At 39.8% G+C, this 27,350-nt stretch overlaps 1 protein-coding gene across 4 annotated transcripts in view; it reads right to left on the bottom strand.

Moving 5' to 3' along the window:
- The window catches only part of RPS6KA2 (ribosomal protein S6 kinase A2), a 298,477-nt gene that overhangs the window by 35,293 nt on the left and 235,834 nt on the right, over positions 1–27,350 (bottom strand). For all 4 annotated transcript variants that reach the window (XM_074168578.1, XM_074168577.1, XM_074168576.1 and 1 more), the window contains 5 exons: positions 24,465–24,502; positions 23,714–23,856; positions 15,724–15,794; positions 14,809–14,897; positions 8,537–8,601 (listed from right to left, as the gene is read on the bottom strand). In XM_074168578.1, coding sequence (XP_074024679.1) covers positions 8,537–8,601; positions 14,809–14,897; positions 15,724–15,794; positions 23,714–23,856; positions 24,465–24,502 — 406 coding nt within the window. The remainder of the gene's footprint in view (positions 1–8,536; positions 8,602–14,808; positions 14,898–15,723; positions 15,795–23,713; positions 23,857–24,464; positions 24,503–27,350) is intronic.

A 27,350-nucleotide genomic window follows, 5' to 3' on the forward strand; every position in this document is an offset into this window, starting at 1 on the left:
TGCCCTGGATGGTCCCTGCACTTTTTAGTTACTGGAATCCAGAACATAAACATAGATGTTTCTGGTAAATACAACATTTTGTGCCAGTTGAAAATTGAAAGTCTGAGGGACTTGGGTCTTTTTAGTCTAGAGAAGACTGAGGGGGGATCTGATCAACACCTATAAATACTTAAAGGGTGGGTGTCAAGAGGATGGAGCTGGTCTTTTTTCAGTGGTGCCCAGTGACAGGACAAGAGGAAATGGGCACAAACTTGAACGTAAGAAGTTCCATCTAAACACGAGGAGGAACTTATTTACTTTGAGGGTGGCAGAGCACTGGAACAGGCTGCTCAGGGAGGTGGTGGAGTCTCTGTCTCTGGAGACGTTCAAAGCTCGCCTGGACACATTCCTGTGCAACCTGCTCTAGGTGGACCTGCTTTGGCAGGGGGGTTGGACTAGATGATCTCCAGAGGTCCCTTCCAACCCCATGTGATTCTGTAATATTCCAGCTGGGACATCTGGAAATTCACTGGTCTGAAAAAGAGGACTGGAACGTGCAATGGTAACACCAGGAAACTCTGCATGGGTGACTTCAGCAGCGCAGCACTGACAATCAGCACAACGAACCTCTAGGAAGCAGTGGCTGGTTTAGCATTTATTATTTGTCAAGAACTAGCAATATGTTTGACACCCTGCCAGACTGAGCTGAGCAATGGCCTGGCTGCCTGGTGCTTACAACCTAAACAAGAGACTTGTTCTTTTGACATATCTAGTAAAAGGGAAGGGACTTGAGCTGAGGATCAGATGATTTTCCCATCAAAAGATGTTTAGGAGGTTGTTAGGGGGGAAGGACTGCAGATGGGTGGGGAATCATATTGAAGGCCTAAAAGTGGCTTGAGCAGAGGAGCAAAACGAAGGAAAAACATAAGGAAGAGAGGAAGGTACATAACAGGTAAGCACTGCTAGGTGTGTGAGTTTGTGCTGGCGAGTGAGGGGGCACGTAGGGCATCACATAAGTAACAGTCACCATAAATACACTACCTTTATCACCAGGGACTTCATGGCCTCTTTAATCATGCTTAGTGATCTTTAAGACATTGCTATACTGTGCTCCTTTGCAAGCATTCATACACACGCACACACACACACACACATACTCTGGCATACGAACAAACTGAGATGCAGCATGTCTGGATCTGATCCAAAGCCTGCAGAGGTTAACGGAAAGAGTCCTATTGATTTCAGCCATCTTTGCATCATCTCTGCTTGAAATGGCCAAACCCGAACATCATGCTGATGGCAGCATGGGGAAGAGAGCTCCAGTTGGACTCCCTGCCCCACGTTGCAGTCTCTAGACTGCATTTCCTTTCTAGCAATGCTTTTGTTCTCAGGTTTCAAAGGTCTGAATTAGTTGCCACAGACAGCACCCAATAATTACCACGTCTGAGCATAAACACAATGTTTCATCCAAACTTTCAAGTCATAATAGGAGCCGGAGAGTTCAATTTTATGACTGTTTGTATTATGTATTTTCAGGTTAGCTCTTAAAACAACTTCATAATGAGCTGATTTTTCAAAATATTTAATGGAGATTAATACATGCTTGTCCAGCTTTTTGCATGCAGGAAGATTCTTTTTAACTGTGGGGTTTGCGGTGACTTAACTTCTGTAATACAAAGCATGTGGTCAAACCTAAGATATATGCACATCAATATAATTTGAACTTGATTTTGCATAGATAAATAAAGGTTCTTGAGGCAGACGTTCTGTAGCATAGTATTAGCATTAGCATAAAGCATATGTTTGTGGTTGAACTATGATTCCCAGGAAAAGTGGAATGGTGAGACTGGAAATGACTCTGCAATAATTAATGGCCATTTCACCATAAAAAGTTCCTGCTTGCGTAAAACTGCTCCATATCTTCTGAGAGAAAAAGAAATTAATAATTGCTGTGAGCCACAATGGAAAGCCAGTCTTCCAAATAATTAAAAGCCAATTGCACTCTTAGGCAGGAAGTGTCACTCATCAACTGAAAAGTATCAACCTAGTAATTAACATATAGCTTTTTCTGTCTGCACAGAACTTTAAAAGAGAACTCAGCACCTACTGAAGGTTTTTCTGTTGCTAGGATTTCACCTTGAGAAAGCTATTTGCTTCCAGCTTCCCTTTATTTGTCTTAATTCACAACTGCAGTCCTTCTACTGCAGAAAGCACTATGGTCACACGCGTATGCTTCCTCCTTGAATTAAATGCACCACTCATCCTGTGAGGTCCAAAAATTGGAACACGTTTTAGAGTCGTACATCATTCGGGAACTGCACTCTCTTTTGATTATCGTAACCATATTCTCCCTGGCCTCTTAATTCCTTCCCCCCATCTGTAGTTTCTTAAGTGCTGTTGGAGCTACATTTGTATTTTGAATCCCTAACCCACATCCTCCACTACTAGGGAGGGATTTAAGATTCATCATGAGTCACACGCCACCTAAAGATGTGTAATCACAAATTCGCTTGCTGGGAGGGGATGGAAACAAAGAAGTTGCTTGTGCGAGTGAAAGGCACCTCCTCTGAGCGCAACCCAGATGACTTCCTTTTCCATTTCCTTTTCCACTTGTGATAAAAATTATTTCTGGTGTTTCTGACTAGACAACTAGGAACAGCAAAAGGTAAACTGCCTAAAACATTTTTTCCCCCAAGCTCTTGAATCAGGTAACTAAATGAAAGAACAAGCAGAGCAGTGTCATCGATGGGCTTTCCCATCCCACACTGGCTCCAGTTCTCTGAGTGAGCCACTACAACCAAAGCCAATTCACTGAACACACTAAACCACAGGGCAGCCCAATACAGTTAAAAATGAAGTCTTGCTGTAGGCAGAATTCTTCTTCCTTTAAAAACCCGCATCCTGTAGACTGCAAAACACAATGTGACACAAACTGATCTAAGAAAACAGTAAGAATCACAGCCGTTGTTTTATATAGACACAGAGAAGAAATCTCTTGGAGGATTTGAGATCCTTCGAGATTTTCCAAGAATATTTCTCATATTAGGTGAAATGTATTAACCTGTTATCTCTTACAGTGGTCCCAAAACTATTTTGGGCTGATGGATCACCTTGATCTCTTCCAACAGGAATCAACCAGAGTGGCAAATAACATAGCAAGTTAAGTTTCAAATCTCATATTTGACTATTTCTATCAGGCTGTCACATAAACTTCTAGTAAAGTTTAAACAGTTATCTACATTCCAAGTCATGGTAATCCTGGCTCTGTATGCAGAAGCCACTAGGAGTTCCACTGCCTATTTTAATGGGGACACAGTCCCAGTTGTCCTAGTTTAAATCCCAGATTTCATATCCAAATTATTATTTTGGGGCATCTTACTAGGCATTCAAAAGAGACTTTGGATATGTTAGTGCCAACTGGAGCATTTAAATTTCAGGTTGTGTGTTATGTGTGTTATTTTGCATGAGTATAAGTTGAAGATTTTATTTTCTTCCACATTGCTTCCACATTGCTTCCACATCTGTAAAGAAGAAATGTATTCCTTAGCCCTTAATACTTTATTAAGAATGTAATTTCTCTGTCCTTCCCAGTAAAGAATAACCCCCCACATCCCACATCTATTTTTTAAAACTGGCCACAGCATTGACTTATCACAGAAAAATGTGACTGACAGGTATTGGGAATCACTGTGCACGGCTGTCGGATCCAGAGGCTGTGTGGAGGGAGTGCATAATCCACAGAATAAGGGGGATAAACTCCAAGGTGTGAAAGTACTGATTTAGATAGTCACACCTGGATACATATTCATGCTTCTGTCTACTTATCAACTCCTCATGTCCTTCTGAGATTTTGATTATCATAATCTTCAGATTAATAAGTACCTATGAGTTCACTAGAACAGAGTTCTATAGCAGTTTGAGAAACTATGAGGTTCCATTAACTTCCTTTCTGATTTGTAATAATTTTTTTTTTTTTTCCAAAGAACTACTTTTCCCCTATGTCTCAATGACCTTTTCTTGAGGTATGTTGCCAGATCCCTAATATGAACTTCATATGAACACCTCCTCAGCTGGGACTCATGCAATACACTAGGGAGAGTAGTAACACAATGCTGCGGCACACGTCTGTCTCTTGTAATTTATAAGCAGTTAATTTTTCATCATCTGTAAAAAAATGCACTCTGAAAAAAAACCCGAAGATGTAAACTGTGCGTGTGCCTGGCAAATATCAAGAAAAAGAAAAGAGTTTAATTTAGTTAAAAACTATTTAGTCATTTCCTCAACTGAGTTTCTTTGATGAAGAATTGAATTATTCCTTAGACACCACCTGGAAATAGAAAGATGCTACCCTCCACAGTGACGCACTTGTAGAGTGAGAATAAACTCCATTGATACATACACCTGCCGTGGAAAATCCAATAAGCAGACAAAAGGATGAAGTACCTTCTCAAATGCTTGTCGTCTCCTACGTTAATGACTCAAAGTTATTGCCTGCAAATGATAGAAAAGCTAGCCAGAAAAATTCAGACCTTGGGATCAATTTTTTGCTGTTGGTAAAACCCACAATTAAATAATTCATGTTTTCAGTTTTGTTTGATCTCTGATTAATATTGAAGGAAATAGAACTCAAGTCCACTTGCTTCCCACTCTTTCCCTCAGCTGTATTTGACAGTTCATTTTCTAGCATGTCATTTGCTCTAGTTCCAATTTAGCCTGTCAGCCAAACAAAAACTACTGTTTATAGCCCACTCCTCCGACTGCAGTCTGCAAAAAGGGATTTCATTTTTCATTTTCAATGAAAACCCAGCAACCCCTTATGCATGACCTGGAAAGAAGAAACAGTAATAAAACAAGCAGGAACCAGACTGTACTTTCTCAGAGCCAATGACTGAAATTATCTGAGGTCAACTTGGTTTGGGTCTGCTTGTCTTGTGGAGAAAAGGGGTTGCAAGGGTCGTAAGCAGGTAAAACTCAGGAAGAAATGGACATCTAATCTCCTCTCTGTAAATCCCAGCCTTAATCATGAAAGACAGTCCATTCATTTAACAAAGCATGTGTTGAATTTGCGTCACAGGGCCTGCTAAATGCCTTAGAGCAGCAAGACTGATATTTGCAGAAACCTTCATCTATTTTTCACCCTGGGAAGTGGGAATTTAGGGTTTTATTACTGGGTGACAATAGCTGTAAAATGAGAATGCTACAGAGATAAGCTCATGCCAACATTTAAGTTTGGGCACAAAAACTGTGTCAGATTGTCTACTTTGTGGACAATTAGTGCTACTTACACACCAGACGTTAAGCCTAGGGCAGTTGGAGATTTGTGCTGAAGAACGGCCCCTGGAACATGGGAATGACATCTGGGGAAGGACAGGAGGAGGATGGTTGTTCTTTGGCCACAGTCATGTTTTCCAGGATTGCACCTATTACCTCTGCGTGCAGTGGTCATCAGCGCTCCTGTGCTTGGCAGGAGTATCTGCCGCATTGTAACAGGGGGCTTTTTTTACTCTGAATATTGTGTTCCCACCGTGTTTGCTGCCTTCATCCAAACCAGACACTATGTCTGTTTGCGTCTGAGTGAAGACAGTGAAAGATGGGAAAAAAGTGGGAAATGACTGCTCCAACAGGTAAATACTTCAGCGACAGAGACAATAACCAAGCCCCAACCCAAAGCCTGACGGAACAGCTCTGACAGTACTCTGAAATGAAGATCCAATTTATACATTTCTGTTTACAATTCTAATGACCTCATCACCGCGATATCTACACTTCACACACAACTTGGAAGGAAGCAGCGAACTCATTGCTATTTTGAATCTCTTTCTAAAATTACATGAAGCAACTTGGTGGTTTGCTCCTGGTTATCACATCATTTGTAGGAAAAATCCTGCTTGAAAAAAAACCTGTTTCCCACTGGGTTTCTAGAAGACACTAACCCATTCTGACCCTTCGTGATAAGGGAGCCTCAATGGAGGATCATTTTACTATAGTCGGTGAAAAGTTTCTATGCAGTCAGTCACAGCACTCCTGTCTATCATAGCTGCCAAGGTAGTATAGAAGCTCTCCAGAAGAACTTGCCTCTTGCTCTCTGAGGTCTTTATATTACCAAGGTATAAAATAAATCAACATTCATGTCCTGCCTCAACAATGTTGTTTGCTGACTGCCTGCAAATTGATGTGAGTGATTCTGTATACGTGATGGGAGAACAAAATGAGGGCATCAGGGACTCTTTTCCTGCAACTGTATAGAGATCAGCACTAAACCTCTGTGCCTGATCCATTTCTGTTCTCTGATCCTGCTCTGTTTCTGTCCACAGAGAACACGTTAGCAGTTGGCTGGATCATCATCATCATCGTAAGGCAAAGCCCTGGCTTCAGCTCAGGGCCAGGCTGGCTCACACCACCCTGAAATGCTTACAATAGCTGTAACTAGATAAGCCTCCCAAGATCTCCATGAGTGATCGTAAAATTAGGATTAAATGAGCAAATATATTACAAAGATGATAGCTGACCTGTGTAATAATGACCCTTCAGTCTCCAAGAGAGTGCAATAAGCACTAATTATGTTGAATTAAAATGGATCTTTACAGCTACATTTTACAGCGAAGTTCGAGGGTTAGATAAGAAATCAGAGGGCAATTAAATCCACATGTCTCTCTAGCTCCAAGTCATGTTCAAATATACCTAGCCTCTTTATGCTAGATATTTCCCTAACACGTCCATAAGAAGACAATGTAAAATTTCCTTAGGACAGGCATGAAATTGTTTTCTAAAGAACTGAGTTTGAAACAATCACCAATCAACATAAGAGAAGGTGGTCTTGAGGAATCGCATAGTCCAGAACTGACTTTGCTGAAAACCTTTCCAAGATGCAGAGCCTCATTTCTCTGTGGTGAAGTTACTGAGCTGCTCCACTAGCAAACACAGAAGAAGGAGAAACCCTCCCTGTGCTCCAGTGCTCCTTATTACTTTAAGATATATGCACCTGACCTGTATTTTGATTGCAAAGCTGAGGACAGTAGAGGTATCAGAGGAATACAGAAAATAATAATAGCAATAATAAAGAACCCATCTCTTCAGGATTCTCTATAACAAGAGATAACAATACCATAACACAGGTGAGGTTAAATTAAACTAGAAAATTCTAGAGGATGTAGCAAATGGGAGCTCTAATGCACTGGTAGGTGTCTCAATCGAAAAACAAAATGTGTTTGCCTCCAGGTTTGTCTAAAAAGAAGTTGAGCTGAACAAATTTGATGCTGAAAATGTGAGAAAGTTTAACCTGTTGCAAATCTAAATTGAATAGTTAGCTAATCTCTACCACCAGCTTTATGAGCTGTAGCTGATAGCAATAAAATAAATCCTTGTTTACCATTCTGTGAATCACGTCAGACATGTCTTATTTGAACCGTGTTACATTTGATCAAATGTTTGCTGTTCCAATTTTGAGTGCTGATGTTAAATTAATGACTCACCTCAATAAAACATCAACCACTTGTAAGAGGAGTTGCTGTTTCCTGTTCTGTCCGGTTCACTTGTATACTCAGTGATTTAAAATCGCTCTTCTGAAAATCCATCTATGTTGTGCTTTTCACTATCCCCCATCGCAATATAGCAGAAGGGCCAGATCCTGTCCTATGGTCACTTAGGCCAAAACTGACAAGAAGGAGTTGACAAAGATATCCTGTTGGAAGATTTATGATTCCCCCAGCATGAAGTAGCATAACCTGCTCTACCAATACCCAGCCAGTCCCAGTAGCACCATGCTGTGTTTGGGAAAAGAGTGCGCCTGGAGGTCTGGGAGCTCCTTGGAACTACTGGCAGCAAGTTTGTTTAAGAGAAAATCTGGGGCTGCTCTGAATAATTCCGAGAGAGAAAAGGATTCCTGGAGGTCCCTGATATCGGAAAGAATAAAACCAGCATCTAGTCCAGCTTGCCCGACCCAGTGAGAACGGTCAAGCATTTCAATATAGAACACATAAAAGTAGGAAGATGGAGGGACCTGGAGCATCAGATTGGTTCCCTCCGGAGTATTTCTTTAAAGCCCAGTCCTTTGGCTCTCTTTTCTTCTGCAATTGAAGTATTACAGGAATTCTTTCATTTAAAGCTGCTCATTTTCACTCCAGTTCAGCTCCCACAATCAATGCATCATGTTTATTAGATCTGAATGTGGAAATTATTCTGCAGAACACTGCAAATGGCCTCAGGTAGTGCTGTGATAAGCCAGACCATCAGCCGAAACAGAGACAAGCAGGTAGAAAAAACTGGCAATGTTGAAAGCAGCTTTCTATTTCTTTCATTTGTGGGTATGTGAAGAAATGTATATATAGAATCATAGAATCATTTAGGTTGGAAAAGACCTTCAAGATCATCAAGTCCAACTGTAAAGCTAACACTGCCAAATATGTATGCAAGTGGCATAGGCACACACTTAAAAGGCTCTAGCTCCTGGGCTCTCTCTGTTAGGGTTAATATCATCTTTTTTTCTAAGCGTGGCAGTTTTTCTTCAAAAATTTAGCTAAGAAAAAATAACTAAAACAATAAATGCTGCTCCACTTACGTTCCAGTCAATAGTAACAAAGAAAGGGTGACGTTTAATTTCTTCTACTCCGTCGAATCCAGCACCTGACAAGAGAATGAAAGAATCAAAATTAAGTCATGCTTAGAAGAGTGCTGCATGACATGTCTTCTCCAGCCTTCCTCCCCACCCTCTTTTTTTTTCTGGCAAAGACGGAGTCACCATCTAAACATTTCTTCTAGCCAAGAAACTCTGAATAGTACAACCGCCATAACAGTATAAACTACCATAAATACAGACAAGGGCACTTCATTAATGAAAATCTGATGGCTGAGGGTTTTTTTACTTTTCTTGAATTGAGACTGGTGCCAAGGCTGAATAGCTGCTCTCTTCAGACTTCAGATGAGACGCGGGATTTCAGCTGCAGCAAAACACACGCACCAGCAAGGCCAGGAGAGGCCCCAAGATGTCCTGATATTATGGCAAGGCTAATGCTGCTCCCTGCCACCAGCGGCAGCTCTTCTATCCACACTGACTTTCAAATCTTGTCTAATTGCCCGTCATCCATGGGCAGAGAAGCTGCACTACAAATAAATTCACACTTAAAATACCAAAAGGCTCAATATGACTTGAGGTAAGTCAGGGTTTTAGGTTCCCCCTTTTCAAATACGGTCTTCAAATTTGTGTGAATACCAAAATCATCACTTTCAGTGGTATGTTTCCTACACTGTTAAATTTCTGATACAATACCATAGGAAATTTAGGGAAACTCCTCTGAGATTTGGTAATGAATCCAATTCCTTCATTACTTTTGCCTTACGTCTTCACTGAAGACTCCTTTTTTTATTCCTTTAGCTCAATTTATTTGCTTCGGTGCCATCGCAAAAACCAACAGGTGCTCAGTAATAATTAAACAACTGTCAGAGATGATTTAGCATGCCATTTTGGGGGTTGATTTCACTTTATTAATAGCACCTTTCATTTTCCAGTATGAGAAATAACATCTGGAAGCAAATGCTTTGCATTGCAATTTTGGAATCCATTCCTGAAAGGTACCCAGTGCTTCTTTACAAGGATGCTGAGCATTCTTGATTCCCAAAAGGACTTGGGATTCACAAGCATCTTGCAAAAGGCACTCAGCACCTAAGAGGACACAGTTTTTTATACGCAGTATTGGTACTTTCTGAAGATCAACATTACAAGCAGCTTTAGAAAGGTCTTGTCAGCTCAAGCTTTTGTAAAATGTGGCATCTGCTCTCCCTGCGTACAAGACATTACCGATGTTTGCCAAGATGCACTGATCAGGAACGGCTTCCTACAGCCTGCTTAACATCCACTGACGAATGAATACAAAAAGCAAACACTTCATGAACACAACATGCAGGATTGTCTGTCAGGCCTGTGGGATAGCAACGCAAGAGGAATGTTCTTCTGATTACTTCCCCATCCTGGTGATCTTACAGTACAGACAAATCTGAGTGACGCACATGAGGATAAACAATCCTGGCCCATCATACAAAATGATGTGCTCAGAGGTGATCAACCCCAAAGAGGAGTGAGGTCTTTGGGTTACGACAGACAGGCAGTTCTAGGCAAACAACATAAAATCAAATCTCAGAAAGAGAAAAGAGGACAAAAGGGAGAGCATCATTGCACTGTCACTGTGTAAGTCTGTTGTACACCTACAACTAGAATACGGACTGTAGTTGACACCCTCACCTATAAAGGTCACCTATAAAGGAATATGCTTATTAAAAGCAGGAAAAATCTAAGTGCAGCAAGGAATGGTATGGAATGACTGAGAAGGCCAGGACTTTTTAACCTAGAAACAGCTGACGGGGTTTACAACAGGTCATTACATGATGCTAGCAGGAATCAGGTTCAGAACAACCTGGACATGTTTCCTCAGGCAACAGATAGTTGTGTGATGTAGAAATCCTTGGAAAAGAAGATGTGGATGCAAAATATCTATATGGGTTCAGGGGGAGGGCAGAAAAATGCGTTGAAGACAAATCTGTTGACGACTACTTCATTGACAAATCACAAGTAGCTCAGGAAACTCCTTGCTTGACCTTAAAGCAAGGGCAGACTGGGAGAGAATTTGGGTGAAGTATCACATATGCTTACCCTAGTCTTAACTCTTCCCTAGGCAGTTGTTATTTTTTGTTCAGGTACTGAACAAGAAAAGACTAAGGCTTAGATAGTAATAAGACTTGCTCCATGTCTTCCCTAGCATGTTTTTTCAATGCACAATCTAAAGTCTGCACTAGATTCCCGTGGCAGATTCATTCTGATTTTAGCAATGCCAACAGAAACATGAAACCAACAGTTACTCTGAAGAGAATTACATGAAGCAACTCTTCAGAGAAGAAATATCTGTGAAACATGTTTTGTGTTCAGTGGTGGTGACTGGAAACCTTGTAATGTGCAGTAGATGTTCTTTGCTACATAAAGGTGAAATCCAAGTGCCAAACTGATTTTGAAGGACTGGGTTAAATGCCTGTTTCATAGAGACGGACATTTCTTGGCATAGATGAGTATTTAGCAAACTGCTGAAGCACAGCACACGATGGCACACCACATGACTGCAAACCTTTTACCTTCCTCCAGGTTTCTAGTTGTTTTTTTTTAACTTCGCTTTAACTTAAATTTAGTAATCAAACCTATCTGTAAAGAATAACCAGCAAAATCAAACCTACTGCCTGCAAATATTCCTACGTGCTACCCAGTCCCATGAGGGTCTGAGAAGATAAATAATGCTTTCAGATCAAATTGCCAGTTTAAACACATTATAGAGAGCAAGGATTTATATAAAAGCAGCCTCATGTTAATAAGCAAGAACCTGATTATCTAAGATTGTTTTATGCCTGTAATAAAAATGTCTATGAGTAGTAACAGTAGAATGTTTTATTTGTAATTGGTTTTGATTGTTGAATCACTATGGACAATCTAAGCCTTGAAATATATTAAGGGGAAAAAGGGAGACCTATGAATTTGAAAGATGATTATTCAAAATGAACAGAAAGAGTTTCCCGATCTTTAGCTTCAGATTATAAAATTTTAGTGTATCCACAGGTCCAGAATCTTTTTAGTGGGTTAGATTTTTTGAAACGTGTTCCTAAGGTTTAGAAGAAAAATGTACAGTCGCTCTGACAAAGGTGACACTTGTTTTTAAAACTCATTATCTTACAAAACTGAAAAACAAAGTTTTCTATGTACCAAAGCAGAACGTATCTTCTCTGCGAAAACGGGATTAAGGAAGTAATAGCTATTTCTTTGGCTTTTACTCTGAATCTACTGGCAAATTATTTTACTCTATACATTCTTGGCCAAGATTCTCAATTATATGGACTCTGGAATATTTATATTGCTCAGCAATGTAGGGAGTTCTTGAAATGCTCTTTACATTCATTTACCCACCTGAGTAGATCCAGGCCTTAGGGCAAGTACGAATTAGTCCCTTGCCTAAATTCTTGTCAATGTAATGAATTAACACTTTCATAGTAAAAATTCCTTTCCGAGATGCTTACTCCTTGTTTGCCTGGATATTCCAGTTAGTTTCTTTTAAGAATTTAAAATTATGCTTGTCCGTAATCTGAAATTTGTTGTACTTAATCAGAGGAATAAGACCAAAGCAGTGGATGCAGACTATTTATACAGCAAAGTGTATAGGCTCAGAAAAGAACAGAACATGCCTATAAGAAGGGATGCCAAAGGAAGACTTTTGACTCCTTAAAAATTTTTCTAAAGCATTAATATGGGCACCAGACTTAAAAATAGAATCAGGTAAACTGGATTACTAAATTCCTTCTCTGCCTTGTCTGAGTATCTCCCTTCAACTCTAATATTTTTTCCATTAATAATCCAATGCTTCAAAACAAAGTTTCAAAGCAAAATTTTAGAATGCATCATCAATCTTTACTTCTATTTGTTAAGATATCAAAGTCAAATGGCAAAAAACCAAGATGGTAGTCAGAATAAAATGATTTTCGAAGCTCAGCATCTTCCATCTTGCCAATGTTAAAACCACTTTGGAACTAAATACAAACACTTTCCAGATTTGCAAACTTCTGAAACAATGGCTGAAAAGAAGTGTTTGATCCATAAAATGATTCATTTATTGTAGCATGCTTCATTTATTTTCCAGAGATTTTTCAAAACAGGATGTCTAAGCCTACTTTTCTTTTAACTTCAGACTATTATTCCTTTCCCAGAAAAAGCTAAAATCCACAAAGTTGAAGCAGTCCTTTTATCTACTGACTTCTGTTCAGTATTTAGGCCAACCATTTAAGTATTCCTTCTTTCATTACCAACAAGTCTGTTTTCATTGTCCTTCGTGCTGATTCTCAATCAGTTAAAATAGAGAGCGCCTTCAGAAGCTTTCCACCGCTATCCCTGAAATGTTAAGATCTATTTTTCTGTTACTCTTCTAGATTTTATTTCCTTGGATGTTTTTGTTATAAATAATCTCTTCCTTTCTCCCACCCTTCCCAGTATTTCAATAAACGTCAGGCTTAAAACCTTGACCCTTAGCTAAAAGGGAGTCGATATGGGAGCTAGAACTGTCATGGCTAAAACTAAGCAACTTTGTTTATTTTGGTAAGTAGCTTTTTATTTAAGGATCAGTATCCAGAAACTCCCACTGACTTAACTGGAGCCCCATTTTGGATGGATAGCAGCTTGTGGGAAGCCACAAAACGAGCAGAGCAGAACGAAACCAAGAGACGGAGACAGGGAGGAAACAGCAGAAAGGAATGGTGCGGTGGAGTGGGGAAAAGTTTACATTTGCTGCAGCATCTTGTTTTTCTGAATGTAGATTAAACCTAGGAATCCCAAGACTCTAATTTTCTCCAATGTCAAGCAAATTGCTTGAGAGCAATTGAAACCTGCTGAGAAAATGTGTTTTTCCACTATCATCTCTACAGCATATCAAACTACAAAAGCTACCATTTAGGTCAAGAGGTAAAACCTATGGGAGGGCATTCCCTCCGTGGGCCGTGTGGGTGTCCCCCCAGGAGGAGAGGGGCCACAGCAGGGTGATGAGAGACTGGCTCCCCATTCCCGTCCAGCCCTGAGGGAGGTCGGGTTGTCCCCTAGTCCCTGTGTGGCACAAGGACTCTGGGCTCCTGCTCTTCCCAGCGGTCGCAGCGAGCAGCAGCCTGCTCCACACTGTCCTTGTCCACAGGACTTGCTTTTCAGAAGTCTCAATATTTAACCAGTCTATGCCACTATCTAAAAGAGAAGTCATTTATTAGCTGCCAAAACTCCCATGGATAGCAATGACAGTCGACCACACATTTAAACAGGACCCAATTAGCTCTCTTCTTGTGACACAGTTTACAGAACCAAAGGATTAAATTCCTGCTCCTAAAGTCACAAAAAGTCCAACAGAGGCACGAAGGCACGGTTTGTGCCTTTCCTTTAGAAACAAATTCTTCCCTTGTTCATCCAAAATGCACAATATGAGAGATACGGGGGAAAAAAGAAACCTCCAATATTTTTCACAGAACTAGATAGGGTTTTTAAATGAAAAACAATACAGTGCTATTATGTTCATATCATTCACTTGTTGTGACTGTTCTTATTTTTCCACATAAAAACTGAAGACTACATTTGCAATGAAGATCATGCACCAGGCATTGTCCATGACCTTGCCAAATGCAATGAATTACTTAATAAAACTCCCAAAACAAAGGTGTGGCATAAGATACATGATCCAATGCATGCTTCTAGTTCATCACAATTTAAATAGGATTACTAACAAGGGTGAAAACACAGTAGTAAGAAAGGAGATATTACATTTAGGGTAATAAGGAAGTAATAAGGAAGAAAGCCTACTGTGAAAATGTTCCCAGCAAACAGAATGAGACAGCGTTGAAATGTATTTGAGAATGGGAGAGAGAAATTCTACTCTCTTTTGCTCCCCACCTCAGATTTGCAGCTAAATTATACAGAATTGAAAAGATACCTGTTTCTCAGTTCCCTAAATTATCATATGCAGCAGTTATCTTAAAACCTTCATGAATGCTGGTGGTTTACTCTCCCTCTTCACTGAAGAAATTAAAATACAAGTTAATACATTGTTTTAGATTCCAATGGCTCTAGATTCCAATGGTTAATATAATGTTTTAGATTTCCCTGTGCTCTTTGCAAATTTCTCCGGTAATGCTCAAGGTTCACTGCACTCTGGGACGGAACGCAAAGGGCTGCATAATGAAGAGGATAACTATCAGGGAAAATGCACTGAGAGAAACGATCACCACTGGACAAAGCAGATCACACATAACAAATGCCCCGATCAAACGCGTGCGTACCTAATCTGTTGGAGGGGTTCCTTTTGAAGAGGGCTCGCAGCAGGCTCTGGGCTTCTATGCTCAAGAACTGCGGCATTCCCAGCTTGGCTCTGAAAGAACACAACACTTGAAAAGAAAATAGATTTTTCGAAAATTTTCTCCATCCCACTGTGGTTTTAAAAGTGGAATTGCAGTAGTCAAGATGGGGAGACACATGAATTTGGAGACCAAAGGCTACCTTAGCATAATGCAATAGAGATTGAGGACCTGATCTTGTTCTGTTGGAGTTAAACAGGGTTTTACCACTTTATTCACTAGAGGTACAGTAGATCAAATGAATCTATTAACACCTTTTGCAACATAAGGTCATTTTCCTACAGAACTTTTTTCACTTTTTTAGCTTGCTGGAATAAGTTTGTGAATCAAGAGGAATTTAAACAAACTAACAAAAATTCATAAAAATAATGATACTAAACCACATATCAATTAAAGAAAATAAAACTTTTTCCTTGTCAATTCACTACTACAGAGAAAAATTGTATTGAGCAAAGATAAGATTCAAATAGTATGTCTGCACTTAAATGAAAGGGAAATTTGCAAGGAAAAGATTTGAAACTTGACAATCACAAAACATAAGCTGTCCTGCAGAAATGTGACTGTTCCCACTTTTGTGTGGATAATGACATTCTGTATTACAGAAAGTAAGATACATTTCTTTTGTAAGGCACTCTCAGTATTTCATTTCCTACCATTTATTTTGAAGGCAATTTTAGAGCCACATGCAGGCATCAGCTGTGCGTGCCTTACCAGATTCATGCCTTACAGAGCTTTGAAAAAGACATTATTCTCTACCTTTCATATACTTGGGAGCTGTAGGCTGCCCAGGGGGCACAGTTAACTCACAGTCAGAGCAAGGAAAGCAGTTTCGGTACTCACTTGAGAATGAGAGCCATTGTCTCCTTTCTGTCTTTTCCTTGGAAGGGTAATGATCCCGTCAGCATCTCAAACTGTGAAGTAACAACAAAATGATAAATAAATGAGCATTGAGACAGTCTGCATAGTTGACAGACACCACACCCACCTCCTATTTCTAACACAACTGAAAACTTGAGGAAAAGAAATGGCCCAACAAGCTGTCATTCATAAAAAAATGCACTGCATTATGGAGAACATGAAGAACCAACATGACTGTTTTGTTCAAGAGTCTTGTTACAAACTGTTTACACTGATACTTGGGGTCAAGCTTTAGTATGTTTGGGAAGAAGTGTCATATATGCTGTTTCCTCCAGCACCCGTTTTATGGCCAACGCTCCAATAGGAGATGACGTATTTGGCTTGGGGGACACTTAGTATGAATGGGTATGGCTGTTCTTAGATGTTTGGCATGGACTGTGGTGCAAGGGAAATGGGTTAAACATGCCACTCTCCATCTTCTTGAGTTGAACCACCTCTTTGACTGTTTATTTGCAGCACTTAGAGATGCCACTGCTATACTTTGCAGGAGCAACATGCACAAACCCCACATTCTCATGGCATTGGAGCATGCATTTTTCTCTCCTGCTTTGGTTCTCCTGGCTGTATTTAGTGATGAATTTTGCAAGTGTCACATTTAACTGAACCCAAATCTCAAAGCAAAACTCAGCAATCATCATCAATTATTTGCCTAACTCACACAGGAAAACATCAATCAGTTATGGTTCCTTTGAAACAGATTAGCGCTTTCAGTAAATTTGACAGGAATTTCTCATTTGTAACAAAAAAACTCCCCAAACTCCAGCCAAAGAAGGTCGCCTAATATGGATTCAATATCAGGTCTTTCATGCAGCTCCTGCCACAGTGTTTCATGGGGGTATGAGCAGCAGCGGCTTCCTCTGACTAAGGGATGATGAAGGTTATGCATCACGAAACAGAAAGACACCAAGAACATCATTCAGCCTGGACATGAAGGAGGACAATGTCCATTGAGGGTAAGGAGAACTGTTATTTCCTTCTGTCTGTGACTCAGGCTTTGTATCTCTTCTACTATAAGAAGTACCTACTAATTAATCAGCATTGCTATAATTAAATACCTGGTAAGGCAGGGAAGACTCTGCAACCCATATGTAGTTTTTGTGTCTTATCACACAAGTAACTTCACTGCTCTCAGGAAGCACATTCGTGCAAAAAAGATCCTCTCATTACCAAAAGCTGTGTGAGACTGCCCCACAGCCTGATTCTTACCTTTTCCCAGATTAAATACAGCCATACCATAAGAAAAATATAAGAAAACTGTAACCGTGAAATTGTTATTCTAGTTCTGGGAGGAGGGAAGAGGAGACATTTAGAAGCCAGATAACTAATTGACTATAACTAACTGAAGGATGAATCTGCATTAGTAGTAAATTACCTCAAGGCAATAAAACTCATAGTAGAAACAAGGAAAAAAAGAGTTTTTTAAAAGTGTGTATGGCTGAAAGATATAAACAAGATTTGGAAAACACAAATGTGTTAATTCCTGCTTGGTCTAGGAGAGAAGAGCTGCCTGGTAGAGCTGAAGGAAAGCAGCTCACCTTCTGGAGAGAAACATAATGGGGGAGAATTTTTAAAACTGCCTAAATGACACTGGAGCTCAAGCACCATTTTCAAAGCAATTCTGACCTAGCCTTAGTCCTGATAAAAGTATTCAGATATAGTGGGGATGAGGGGCAGAGAATGTTGCTTCCCAGGGCAGCAGCAGAAGTGGTATGTATTGTACCAAACCCTCCTCAAGATTTCTAAAGAGTTTACATTCAGGGTAAGTACCTATTGTTCACTTACACTTGCTCATGTTACTTTGTTGTTATAATAAATCTAATTTAACAGCACTAACAATGACTGCTACAGCTCATTCATTTTGGCAGAAATGCGCTTGACACTGCTGATGCAGATGATACAGATATAAGCAACTGCTTGGTCAGTGACTACGTGGCAAGAAGATGACTGTAGTTCCCACCCACCACAGTATCACAGAAAGATCTGCAAATGCACCAGTGGCTGCATGGGGCCAAGAAACCTGAAGGCAAGAAATTCAGATGCAGTGTCCAAGAGGGAAGGAAGGAAGCAAAAAAGAAATTTAAGTTGCAGGAGGCAGCAGGGGAAATGATGGTCCTGGAGGCTTCAGGGAATATTTACTGCCCTGCTCTAATGGCTAGCACTTTGTTACCACGTCTCCAATTACACAGGTTTAGTGTTGAGATTAATTCAGATTCAGAAGAAATGCACTTAACATCAATATTTAAAGTGAAAGGCAGCTACATGAGCTAAATGTATCAGAGCTTTTTACTTCAATGAACTCAACTAAGCAGCAGCTGGAAGAAAGCACTGTTTTCTCAATTTCAGTCCTGATTAAATACACTGAAGGTTAAAAATGAAATAACAAGACTGAAAAAAAATTAAAATTAGAATAGTTCATCTCATCAGTTAAAGCTACCGCTTTACCACACAACAACCTGTTTTCCTGCTTATTTTTTCAAAAAAATAAAAAATCTTCCAAACGTAAACATACAAACAGAAGTGAGCACTTGCTGCTAAAACCCTTGCACATAAATACAGAGTTGTACGGGTCACAGCAGGTTGACAAGGAGCTGAGCCTAGGTGTGAAGAAACTCAGTAGTATTTTTGGCTATTAAAGCAGACCCTATAGTTTTGCCAGGAGACTCAGTTTTCACTCTCCCCACTTCCCCATCTGCATAAACCATCTGTTTGCTCCTTGCCTCCAAAATGATTCGCTTCGTGGGTATTCTGGAGGGCCACCTTCTGTTAGCCACTACTTCAGAAGGCTGTGCCTCCCTCCAGCCTTGACTTCCTTTCTGTACCAATATTCAGCAAGAAAGGCAAGTCTTCCCTGTACCAGTTCAGCCGCCTATTAAGAGAACCACAAAATTAAATCTCGATGGGAAGAAGCCTCTGGAGTCATCTAATCCTGCCCCTGTTTAGGTCTTGACATACTCTGCAGTGGTTCTTTTCTCTAGTTTTCAGGGCAATTGCCAATTTCAGTAGGCAAAACACCAGCACTGGAGACCCCAAGAAGATATACAAGTGGGAAGACCTTGGGAAAGAGAGCCACATTTCCTGAGAGAATAGATTCAAGAAGCGACCTTGGTAGGTCATTGAGGAAGACAATGAGAAAAAAAGTCCACAGCCTGGGGTAATTGCCAGATAAATCTTTCTAGCAGATGGAAGGAGAGCAGATTGTGTAAATTACTTCAGCTGAAGTCTGCTAAAGTATGGCGATCTTAGGATAAAATTCAGGGTTACAAAGAAACTTGGTATCACTTGGTTTTGGAGAGCAGAGAGAGACACTCTTGTCAGAATGGCTGGGTTCCCCTCTCAACACTTCCAGTCATTTTCCAGGTAGCTGGGAGCTGGTCTGCCACTCCATTGTTCTACCATTTGTAAAATGCATTAAGCATTTTTCATTATTAGGCAGGTGTGAAGCATAATGAATTAGTGTTTGCAGAGGGTTTGAATACTTTCACATAGCAGCTGACAAACATTCGAAATACTGCTCATAAAGACCATCTCTTGGACTGGGAAAAAAACAAGTGTTATGATGGGATTTTATAAAAGAAGACTGTATTGCTTTGATGTCTCGTACTGATATTTCCAATGCCATTGTACAGTTACTACAAAATTACTACAGAACAGGCTACTTTCTCTGGATACTAAAAGAATATTTCTTTTTCTTGTGAAGACTTCACTACTCACACATTCACTACACTGCTGGCAAATATAAACACATTTCTTTTTATTTGGGACTACCTACTGAGTCATCACACCCCTTCTTTCCCTAATTATATTCCCCTCTCTGCCCACATGACTCTCAAGGGCGTACAGCGTTTTTTCCCAAACTGAAAAGAGATACAACTTCCATGAGGTCTGTGGCTTTTTAAATGAGGTGGTACAATGAACGACAAACCCACTGCCCTGAGAGGCCTTCCCAGAGACCTGTGCATGTTATATACGCAGACCTGCTTATCTGGGTCCCAAAGATGGCAGTGTGGGCATCAAGCTTCTTGCAGTGCTGCTGAAAAGGCATTAGTCCTGTACACAACATTTTAACAATTAAATTCAATTGCTTGTCCATGCAGATTTGTTGATGCAAAGCTCTTCTAGAATAAGTCCTATTCAAAACCTTCAGTGCAATGAGTAAGATGCAGGAAGGCAGAAACCAAAATCTGTCTGGTCACAATAAAACACATAAATTCACCAGCACAACATTTTAATTGGGTCCCAGCAGTTGTCATCACATACTAAATGAGAGGCTGGTACTCTGGAATCCTTGGAAAGGATCCCAAAGCATCCTCTGGAATGCTTGGAAAGGGTTAATTTCAAGATGTATATAGCTATAGGAGTTGACACATACTAAGCTACCATAAAACAATTCAAACGAACTGAGGAGTGAGCAAATAGAACAGAGAACAGTTTTGGTTTTGTGGCCTGTGTCAAAGACACAGCTGGTGGTAAATGAAGTTTTACTTTTACGATAGTAAAACTCCCATTGAATAATAAATAATAAAATAACTAATTATAACTAATAACTAAAATAAATAATAAAATAATTAATTAATAAGTGAAGGCCAGATTTTAGTCTTTTTCAGATAAGTTTGTTTTGATCACAACAGGCCACATTTAATGTTGCCTTCAAGGATCATTCAGTTTGATTCTAGTTTGTACCTGGTCAATGCAGGATGGCAAGGAGCTGCTAGTACACCCCGACTCTTCATATTGTAGCATTAATCCCTCTTCACATGAGAAAACAGACAAGAGAGTGTTTGTTTGCTCTTCTGATGACTAGGCTACAGGCCATTTTATCACTATCTGCCTAATCTGTTCCTTCTATTGATCAAAATTTAAGGTATGAAAATTACACTATCGTGTTCACTTCCTTTCAATCTATGCATATGCTACCAACTGGTACATTTTCTTTGTATATTTCACATCATATTGCAAAATAATTCTAGAGAAAAGCTAATAAATCATTTGGATACCGTTTTAGTTCTCTTCAGTTTTTCAGACTGGCAGAAAACCAGCTCCCCTAATAGAACATACAAGTGACAGATCAAGGAAAACAAGGAGAAATGAGCAGAGTGAAAGACAGCAGCAGAAAATCCTCCTGCATTTTTAGAGTATGGAAATACCCTTTTTTCTGCCCCATCCAGTTAATTGCTGAAAAGGAAAACAAGATTCAATTGATTAGAGCTATTTTTCTCTAAGATGGCACTCAAAGGCTTAAAGCATTAGCTTACAGTTAAAAAGATTTTACTCTCTTTAACTCATCTCCATTTATATGGATTCTTATCTTTTCTAATTCTAATACATTGAGTCCCTGGGGATGAGAAGAGAGCTGGAGGGGAAAAAAAAAAGCAAGCCTAACAAAAAACAAAGGGGAAGAAGCCAAGTTCATTAGCAGGTGAAAGAAAAACAATCTATAGACCAAATACATCATCATTTAACTGGAGATAGTGAGAAGGCACAGATATCCGCCAAAACAAACTATATAATAAAAAAATGTAAAGGGTTAGCATATATTTATTATAGGAGACATAACCTATTGACTTTCCTGAGTAAACATATGTGGTTCAGAAGTGCTGAGCATCCACAAATGGATTTGTGGCTATTTGTGGAGATAAGGAAGTTCCACTCCTTTTAAATTCAGGTAATAAATTACAGTATTTACTTAGATTAATGGCTGATGATGAGTTAGATCAATGATGCAGGCCCTCCCGACCCCACATCTTCACTAGTTTTCACATTGCTTCCTACCCTTACTTCTTTTGGTGGCAGTTGTCTACTTACGGTAAACAGTATTAAAACATACTGTACGGATTGTGGTATGTAGTGTAAAATATAACTACCTAAAATAGCTTCCATACCACAGGAAATGAAGCTGTATTAGAAGAGCACACTGCTATGTTAGTTTGTGCTTCTGCCCTGGTTCTGCAGGGGAGCTGTGCTAACCATGGTGAGGTGCAAGGGGAGCACAGCTGCAGTGCTATGCCACGCTGTATTGCTTGCTGGTGGTCCTGCACTGAGCACTCGGGTAGACCTGTAGCCTGCACACTTCAGGAGACAGCAGTATCACTTTCATTATCTGAACATATCCCTGTGAGAGTAATAAATGCATGGTGTCTGGGCTCAAGGGACAGCACTGTGCTTGATAAAACAACGCTGGGAATAACTGCTTCAAAAAACCTACAGCATTCAGACAGCTTTTAAAAAATCACAGTGTCACAAACCAACTTCTCTTTGATCTTCCCTTCATCCTCCTTAGCAACAACGGTACCATAGACTGAAGAGGATGGATGGATGCAGGCAGGAGCGCATTAGCACCTGAACACCTAATTTTAGATGACTGGTGTGTTGATAGAAAAACTTTCCTGACAATGCATCCCGTGTCAAATCCTGCAGCACTCGGGAGGATGTTACTGGGTCCTTCTTGTAAGCCAAGCAGCTCCACTGTAGTCAGATATCTCTCGCAGAGCTCTACTTGCAAAGTGGTTTCTAGGGCCTCACTTCCTAAGTAGTCGGGAGTTTTCTTCTGCTTTCCAGGTTAACTACATTTCAGAATAAGTTGATTCCTACCTGCTCTTGGGCAATATTACTCTTCAGCTGAAATAGCTCTTTTCTCTGGTGTTTTTCCCTGTGATGTAATCATAGTCATGGTATAGTGTGTATACTATCTTTGGACCATTATTGGACTAGTAAGCGTCTTCAGTTAATGAATTTCTCCTGCAACACTGTATCAAATACTTTATTATAATGGAGGCACATGAGAGCCACTTCATTTACTTTGTTTAGATAAAGGTGCCTATCTCATCAAGTAAAATATCAGATTAATCTAGCATGACTGATTTTTGGTGAATTCATGTTGCATTTTAACTAACTTTTCATTGATTTCCATGTATAAAAAATGAAATAGCAAAACGTCTCATATAGATTCCATTTAAACTACCTCCAGAATAGCTTACAGGACTCTTAGAAGTTAAGCAAGTGGGGAAAAATTGAAAATTTTGTATAGTTGTAATCCAATACAAAGACATGCAAGAAAAAGATGAATTCCTAACTATTCCTCTGTGCATGTTTGTGTCTGTTTCTGATTATTTCCTCCCATGAGAATAGCAGTCATTTCAAAACTGTTTTACATGCATCATTTTAAAAACAGCTTCAGCATGCACTCAGCACAAAGCAAACATCCCAAACTAGTCATAATCAAGACACAGCGAAATAGTACAGAAGAAAAACGGAGGATGACATGGTGCCCGTATGTATTTGTTTTCTTTTCCCACCAGGAGAAAAGGAGGTTTTTGAGTGACAGTCTCCCACCAGCTCATAAGACTACAGGAAATCCAGCACCAGTCCAAAAACTACCTGAATTTCATTAGTGGACCAAGAGTCAGCAATGCTGATGTGAAGACAAATGAATAACAAAAGAATCACTGATGTCCTGTGAAACATTCAGAGTAACCTCTAAAATACGTCCTTTTTAATCTATATTTTGCCGAAAAAAAGAGTAAATCTCCGAGTTTCTCTAAGAGGATCTCCCTAACTTCTGAAAAATGCTGCTTGGGGAATTGTTTCCTAACAGGAACCATGTTAGCAACCAGACAGGTATTCCTTCTGAAATGCTTGTGCTCTTCTGCACTTCCCCAGCCCTGTTTCTGTGCAGTAGAAATACTCATGGCTCACAATAACCACCTGAAACAGCAAAGGACTGTGAGAAGGAAGAGAGAGAATCTGGGGCCAAATGCTACCTCATATACTGCCAGAAGCAGCTGGTTCTCTATCACTGATGCTATGAAAATGATCAAGCAATCATTACACGTCTATGTTGCTATCAACCCTTAACTGCTGGAAGCAGTACTTTTCACTTGCAGGATCTGAGAACTCCTACACCCTCCAACATTACCATGAGTACGCCGAAAGACCACCAGTCTGCACTCTGTGTGTGTCCTCGTCGGTTGACCACCTCTGGGGCCATATACTCTATTGTCCCACAGAACGAATACGCTCTCTTGTCATGGTCGATGGCTTCTTTACTGAGACCAAAGTCTAAATAAATTGAAACAAAAAAAAGCGTGTCAGGTTTTAATCCCTGCCTTCGTGGAGTGCCTGGTTGGCATTTGTTAGTATGTCCTGAAATAGATGTATCATTTTCTCTGTTCAGAATGAGGTTCTGGCCCGAAGCAGAAGAGAGAGTTTAAATTAGCAGAAATACATAGTTCATGTTTGATGAACACAATGCTGGTAAGAATTCTTGATCAGATAACCCAAGCATTTGGAATAATAATCCCAGATGGACACCAGTGAAAAGGATGGCCAGACAGCACCTTCCAGGTAACCTCTGCACAGTTACAATTCAGAGAATTTAATTTGGAGTAATCAGTCATACGGGAAGCATCCTTCCAACCACGGTGGTAGGCAGCCACACTTTTATGTCAGTCAGGACTACATTTCTAACAAGAAAACACTATGTTCTCCATGTGCTGTGCAGCATGGGTGCTTGACAAATTGCCAGAGAAGAGAACTCCAATACTCAAACTTTTCCAGCTTCTGAGTTTTTACCAGCAAACTCTTTCCAAGCAAAGACCAAGACGCGCGGAACATAATGCAGAAAAAAAACCAGTTTGTAGACATTAAATTTTCTGTTCCTTACATACCTGTTATCTTAATGTGGCCCTCTTCATCAAGAAGAATGCTGTAAAGCAAAAACCAAATATTCATTAGGCAGGCATAACACAGACTGCAGCTAACAAACATGAATAAAACCTTTAAGACAGGTAAGGAGATACACAAGACTCAAATACATGTGTAAACAAACCCTCAGTGAATCCACTGCCTCCAGAAAGAAAAATGATCCTCAAAGTCTGTCTAATCTCATGTCTGAAGCATGCATGGCCTGCGGCACTCACACGGGGAGCCTCCTTCTTACTCCACAGTGTGCTCGGGGTGGGCACGCAAACTGAGCTCAGAAAGAACAGGGTGTTCAAAGCCAACAACTGCAGAGTATCTGCTTCCGGCAGGAGAAGGATCTACAGGTTTTCTCCTCTTCTCATAATAATAAAGGCAAGCACACAAATAATCAGGGCTCAGATTCACTGGACCTAAAATTAACTCCAAAGGTAGCTACATTCACGCTGAAGTAATAGAAGTGATCGTAGAGCACAATGACTAGTCACAGCCTAATGGGTATGGATCTCAGCCCCTGCTAATTTATTCTGTCCAGAAGCATAAATGAAAATTCAGCCTGGAAGCCAAGTTCAAGTGTTCTCACATTTGCCACCTGCCAACTTATTTTATTCTCACAAAGGCACTCCAACATTTCTGTGAGAAAAATGACTGTAGTTCACAAAAAGCATTGTTAGTTTTTGTGGAAACAAGAAGGAACACTGAAACTAAAAAATAATGATTTTGGTAACTTTTCTGCCTATAAATACCAATACAGTAATGAGGGTGGTGTTTCTTCAGTCCTAGTTAGGTTTAGCGTATTTCTCTTTTCAAAATGGTCTAGTGAGTTATTGGCTATTTTTATACTCACCTTCTCTCAGAGAGTGACTTTAATCCACTTAATCAGGAATAAAATAAGACAGAAGTGAAACTAACACATTGGGATATACTTTTATGAAAGGTTGCCTCTGTACTGAAACATAATTGAAAAGAGATGATCTGTCACTTGTTTGTGTGTTTAGAACAGACTGTTATTGTGCAATTCATCAAACAAAGCCCAGCAGCTGTGTCACTACTATGCATTCAATAATTAAAGCTTTTCCTTGTAGATAAGAGCTTCTTTACCTCTATTCGTTCTCCCCAGATTTCTTCAAGCAGCATAATTTTTAAGTATTAGCCTCTATCAGGCATGTTTAAATGTATTTTTGTGGCTCCAATCCCTAAATGAGAGTCTTGTGTTTCACAAGGAAACAGAATAAAACACCTGCCAGTGTGGAAGTGAGCGTGAATGTACAAACTCCACAGACCTGGCTCTGGAAAAACACCAAGGGGGCATACAGCTCACAGAAATCACCCAAAATTTTGCCCCACACCCAGGAAACCCCTGTGAATAGCAATGCAATTCAAAGGGTGTAGAATTTTCCCCAGAAACATTGATTTTATATTTCATTGATTTCATATGGAAAATTCATGCTGCTTTTGTATGTACATAATACATGGTTTTCATACCTTTGCCCTCATTAGAGGGTTCATACCTTACCCTCATGAAAGGGATGGGGGCAATACCAACACAGCTATCAGACTAATAATACTGCCTTAGGTTAAGCGAGCCTGAAACATACAACAGACTTTCTCACACTGAATGTTTGTATGAGCAGAAAAATGAACAGATCCTGCATGCTATAACCCCTAGAATTCAATCTACCATCCTCTCCTAAGTCTCCTGTTCCCTAATCACCCTCACATGGTGCCCTCAGCCACCTGCAGCCTCCCCCGTGGCCCCTGGCAGCACCCTTTGGACAGATGGGGGTTTCCACATTTGCCATCTGCCAAGACATAAAACGCTACGGTTACACACTGAAAATTACATTCAATGTAAAAAGAAAATCATATGCTAACAGTGAGAAAAAGATAATCGTTGCACTGAATTAGCTCTGAGTGACACTAAGAAGCAAAGAACAATGTACCTGCTTCTAAGCATCCGGATTACAAAACCAGACAAATGGTTTTCATTCGACTGACTGTGGAAGCAAACTTACTCTCTGATCATACCTTCTGTCTTCTCTTTTTATCTTTATCGCTTTACAGTTCCATTTTATCCCACATTGTCAATAAAAGAAAATCTATTGTAACAATCACAATTACTTTAGCTATGGTTTGCAGGATCACCTAATTTGAAATAAACTAGTATTATTTTGCAGAAAGGGAAAAAAGAACCAGACGTTGTTAATGGGATTCAGGCATGAGAAAAATCTTCCTTCTAAAATCAATGTTTTGAAATTATAAAATACATAAGTAGTGGACTACTTTTAAATGTAGGCTATAATCCCATTGAGTGACAATCTTTCACTATAAGATTTTTCCTTTTTATTTGTTCAGTTTAAGGTTTGAGTGTGTTTACAGGATACTATCATTGTCAACCTGTTCTTTATTTCAAAACAATAACAACATCTTGGCCTCAGGATCATCCCACAAACATTCAAACTGCTTTCACTGACTTCAGTCTGAAAATATGCTTTGAGAAAATAAAGGCTGAAAATCTCCATGTTAGAGGCTGGGAAACTAAGCTAGTAGGGGAAGTTACAGGAGAATCTTATAGTAGAGCTAGGACTGGAACCTCCTTAGGAGTGTTCTTGTTGCAACTGTAGCACAGGTATAAAGAGCCTTTGTTATTAGTTGTTTAGATTATTTTATAGTGACTCTTAAATCAAGGCTGCACTTCTCCCATTTCTCTCTCTATTTTTAATTTTGAGTCAGTCTTTTAAGCTTCACTTTGAACTCCTATATTCCCAAATCATCATGAAGTTCTGCCAAATCTATTAAAGCTGCAAGTCTGGGGTGGGTTTTTTTGATGATTTAAGTTTCTTTTCAAGCCAGCT

The sequence above is a fragment of the Numenius arquata genome, chromosome 2 (genome assembly GCF_964106895.1).
Source record: "Numenius arquata chromosome 2, bNumArq3.hap1.1, whole genome shotgun sequence".
Taxonomy (NCBI): Eukaryota; Metazoa; Chordata; class Aves; order Charadriiformes; family Scolopacidae; genus Numenius; species Numenius arquata.